At 46.4% G+C, this 5,000-nt stretch overlaps 1 protein-coding gene across 1 annotated transcript in view; it reads left to right on the top strand.

The window, feature by feature from the left end:
• The window catches only part of col27a1a (collagen, type XXVII, alpha 1a), a gene marked incomplete at its 5' end in the record, with an annotated part of 167,936 nt that overhangs the window by 53,071 nt on the left and 109,865 nt on the right, over positions 1-5,000 (top strand). The window contains 2 exons of the mRNA XM_083657807.1: positions 3,571-3,624; positions 4,756-4,809. Of these exons, the coding sequence (XP_083513933.1) occupies positions 3,571-3,624; positions 4,756-4,809 (108 nt within the window). The remainder of the gene's footprint in view (positions 1-3,570; positions 3,625-4,755; positions 4,810-5,000) is intronic.

The following is a 5,000-nucleotide window of genomic DNA, read 5'->3' as shown; positions in this document are numbered from 1 at the left end:
TTTCATTCTAACTTCTTCTCAGCTGGAATCCATAAAGCGCAGCAGCAAAGCGTAATAGAGTTTTACGCTTGTAGAATCGGGGGCCATCTCAGTTCACGACAGAACAAACCCAGCTGGCAGTCTGACACCGTAGAGACAGCACAGACTGACGTGACGTACTGACCAGTCTGTATCTCTTTAGCATGTGTGCTGCAGAGATACATACTGATCAGTCTGTATCTCTTTAGCATGTGTGCTGCAGAGATACATACTGATCAGTATGTATCTCTTTAGCATGTGTGCTGCAGAGATACAGACTGATCAGTATGTATCTCTTTAGCATGTGTGCTGCAGAGATACATACTGATCAGTATGTATCTCTTTAGCATGTGTGCTGCAGAGATACAGACTGATCAGTATGTATCTCTTTAGCATGTGTGCTGCAGAGATACAGACTGATCAGTATGTATCTCTTTAGCATGTGTGCTGCAGAGATACATACTGATCAGTATGTATCTCTTTAGCATGTGTGCTGCAGAGATACAGACTGATCAGTATGTATCTCTTTAGCATGTGTGCTGCAGAGATACATACTGATCAGTCTGTATCTCTTTAGCATGTGTGCTGCAGAGATACATACTGATCAGTCTGTATCTCTTTAGCATGTGTGCTGCAGAGATACATACTGATCAGTCTGTATCTCTTTAGCATGTGTGCTGCAGAGATACATACTGATCAGTCTGTATCTCTTTAGCATGTCTGCTGCAGAGATACATACTGATCAGTATGTATCTCTTTAGCATGTGTGCTGCAGAGATACATACTGATCAGTCTGTATCTCTTTAGCATGTCTGCTGCAGAGATACATACTGATCAGTCTGTATCTCTTTAGCATGTGTGCTGCAGAGATACATACTGATCAGTCTGTATCTCTTTAGCATGTGTGCTGCAGACTGTCATGATCTCCCCCCTTATATATTTTAAACTCAGACGCTTCACACTCGTGTAGATGTGCTCCATTTAGACTCTGTGTAGATAAAACGGACTCTTGCGTAGACGCTCTTGCTAACATGTGCATGAAGATGTATACATAGTTATGCCTTCATAGGGCTAAATGTCTGTGTAAGATGGGAGAATCTGTAGGTCAGCTTGAACCCAGGAGGAGAGAGACGGGTAGAGAGACACCGTGTGACTTCAGCTTGAACCCAGGAGGAGAGAGACGGGTAGAGAGACACCGTGTGACTTCTAAGTGATTTCTCAGAGCTTTCGGGGGAAAGATATCGGGAAATGGAAAGTGAGAAGTCCAAATAAATCTGTCTGGTTTTAATGTGCGAACAGGACATGACCCCGCCCTCAGCGACATGACCCCGCCCTCTGCATCATGACCCCGCCCTCTGCGACATGACCCCGCCCTCTGCATCATGACCCCGCCCTCTGTGACATGACCCCGCCCTCTGCGACATGACCCCGCCCTCTGCATCATGACCCCGCCCTCTGTGACATGACCCCGCCCTCTGTGTCATGACCCCGCCCTCTGTGACATGACCCCGCCCTCTGTGTCATGACCCCGCCCTCTGCGACATGACCCCGCCCTCTGCATCATGACCCCGCCCTCTGTGACATGACCCCGTCCTCTGCGTCATGACCCCGCCCTCTGTGACATGACCCCGCCCTCTGCGACATGACCCCGTCCTCTGCGTCACTCGTCTGATTGTTTGCACTGAATGTACACCTCAGCAAACATCCCTGACCTCTGACCTCTGGCACTGTGTGCTGATGGTACACAGGGAGGAGGAGCCTCTGGCACTGTGTGCTCCTGGTACACAGGGAGGAGGAGCCTCTGGCACTGTGTGCTGATGGTACACAGGGAGGAGGAGCCTCTGGCACTGTGTGCTCATGGTACACAGGGAGGAGGAGCCTCTGGCACTGTGCTCATGGTACACAGGGAGGAGGAGCCTCTGGCACTGTGTGCTCATGGTACACAGGGAGGAGGAGCCTCTGGCACTGTGCTCATGGTACACAGGGAGGAGGAGCCTCTGGCACTGTGTGCTGATGGTACACAGGGAGGAGGAGCCTCTGGCACTGTGTGCTGATGGTACACAGGGAGGAGGAGCCTCTGGCACTGTGTGCTCATGGTACACAGGGAGGAGGAGCCTCTGGCACTGTGTGCTGATGGTACACAGGGAGGAGGAGCTCAGTTAAAGCCCTGTCTTCCTCAGGTCACATCCACTTACAATGACCACTTACGGCCATTCTAGTAGTTTTCTGGCATGTCTATTGTTAAAAAGCTTTAGTGTGTGACCCAGATTCATTAACTAGTATCATTAACCAGGCTAATTAAGCAGTAATGTTAATTGGTCTAGATTTGGCAGTTCCATGTATGAGACAGATGTGTCCACCCTCTCAGAAATGACGTCAGCTAACTTCTACACAACAGTGGGCCAAAAGCTTCGACACACATCCAGTGGGCCTGGAGCGGCAAACATCTGAAACCCTGCCTGGGTGAATGAGGCTGCCTGTAGGGGGCAGGTGTGTTGAGAGAAAACCTTTCCAGAGTGTTTGATGTCTAGGCTCCTGGCTCTTTCATCGTGGCTCAATGAAGAGAAGTTGTAAACAGCAGGGGTCCCAGGGGGAGAGGGGAGGTCGGCGCACACACTTTAATTTCCCATCGCTGGCTTTGATGTGCTGAAGCCCCCATTATTGTTCCCTCCTGACAATGAGGCCTGGTGTGTGCGGCTCCAGGGACACCAAGGCTGCATATATGAGTGGTGGCCTGGGAGAAGCCTGCACATTGTTGGTAATGAGCCAAAGGTTGAAAATGAGTTTTGCAGCTATTTTGATATTTTGAGTGATTTGGTTACTTTCATCTCTGTAGTACATCATGGTGAATCATTATTTTCCTAACACAAACGGGAAAGTATTTATTTGTAAGATTCTGGTTTTAATTGGGTAATTGCCCTAATTACCTTATTATGTGCTGTCACTCGAGCAATAATGACATCATCTGGTGACATCATCATCATCACTGATGCCATCACTCACTGATGACATCACTCCCTGATGACATCATCAGTGTTCATGATGAATTTGAGACCACTGTGTTCCAGACCAGCGGGGTTGGCGGGGTCTGCTAGTACAGTAACATTAAAATACTCATAACGTTTGATGTTCAAAAAGTTATAGGGGAGAGATTAGAGGATCATTTATGGAAATAAAAAAATAAAAAAAATCACTATATGAAGGGTTTCTGCAGGCCACCACATAATGCACATATACATTCTGCCACGGAGAAACATCTTCAGGATTTGCCCGATAGGTTGAGTCGATGTCTCATCATAAACGCCGGGGTAGCTGGCTGGGGGCGTTGTCAGCATAGTTAGCATTTAGCTGCTAGCCCAGCCCAGGCAGACACCATCTGGGATTTAACCCCCGCAGTAAACGCACATCTGAACAGACGTCTTGTGTTCTGCTCTAGAATCCCCAATCCTGTAGTGTAGTCAGCCTCTTAGTCTTAATGTGATGAATTTATGAGAGTACATTTGTCAGATTGAACTGAATGTTTTGCCTTCCTTTGTCTTTGTGTTTGTCCAGGGCAGAAAAGGAGACCCTGGCATGTCACCTGGGTCAGCACCTAAAGGAGAGAAGGTATCCTGTCCCTCCTTTTCTCTCACAGTGTGATTCCTGTTTGTTTGTTTGTAGTCTCACTTAAGCTGGAATGATGCTTCCCGCATCAGCGAGGACCACGAGTGTCCGCGCAGAAAAGTGACATCAAATCAGCCGACACGCCCCTCCGCAGGCGGTTTTCACCCGGCCGTGCACACCCCGAATTTTATAACTGCACGGACGCAGCTGGGCGGACAAAGTTGAGTTTTCAAGACTCGCGCTCACTTCGAGAGCAGAAACCTGCACAGAGTATAAAAGCTCCACACGTTTTCTCGTCAGGATTCCGTGTCTCTCATTTCCGTGCGACAGTCCAAACGTCCAGCATAATTCCAGCTTTAGAGAGACCTATCTCCACACTGCTAACACGCAGACAGCGGTCTGAGTAGAGCTGGGTATTGGTTCAAATTTCAAGAGTCGATTCGATTCCGATTCACAAGGTGGCGAATCGATAATTTAGATTCGATTAGATTCCGATTAGATTCATTTCAATATCGATTTGGTTAGTGATACCAAAAGGTGTTTTTTGAGCTGTACCCTGTGTTACATGACTGTCCAGTTATGTACACAGGGGGTTCCCAACTTTTTTTGCGCCAAGTAGATACATGGGGAAAAAAAGTGCAGACCTGTTGTCAATTTTAATGGTTTTAGTTACACATATATTTACTCACCAGGTGGTGACAAAGGGTAAATAACAGCCTTTTCATCTGTCAATAAAGACACTTTCACAATTATGCACAGTGATTTGATTTCAGCCCATATAATTTCTAAAGGTAGATATTAATGATTAAACATTTCCATTCATGTAGCCTACAGTATTTATGTTTTTGTTTCAACTACAAACATAAATAAACATCAACTTGAAACTATGTTTCAACTACCACACACAGCATAATATTTTAGCCTGTTTATTAAAAATAAAAATAATTAATTTAAAAAATCGGACCTCTGGACATCAATAATCGAGGATTAAAATAAAAATCGATTAAAAATCTGATAATCGATTTTTTGAACCCAGCCCTAGGTCTGAGGCAGGCTTTAGACCCACAGCCTACTTCTGTTGAGTCAGACTAGTTTGTTGCAACCAAACATTGACAATCTTGCCTTCTGTTCCAGGGAGACTCAGGGATTCTTGGCCTGGTTGGACTCACTGGCCAAATAGGTCGAAAGGTAAGACTTGACATCCCAGTTGCCTTCTTAACTTCTCAGACCCTTTTTCCATATACCTCCTAATAAAATACAGGGGCACGTCCTTAAAGTTTGGCCCACACCTTCTTCCCGTAACAATTTAATACTGGGGAGCCAACAGCCATCATAGTGCTGATATTGCAAAAAGCATGTCTGACATACCTCATGTCTCA

The sequence above is a fragment of the Poromitra crassiceps genome (genome assembly GCF_964638095.1).
Source record: "Poromitra crassiceps genome assembly, chromosome: 21".
NCBI lineage: Eukaryota > Metazoa > Chordata > Actinopteri > Beryciformes > Melamphaidae > Poromitra > Poromitra crassiceps.
Note: the sequence above shows the minus strand (reverse complement) of the source record. Positions and strands in the feature narration are given on the sequence as shown.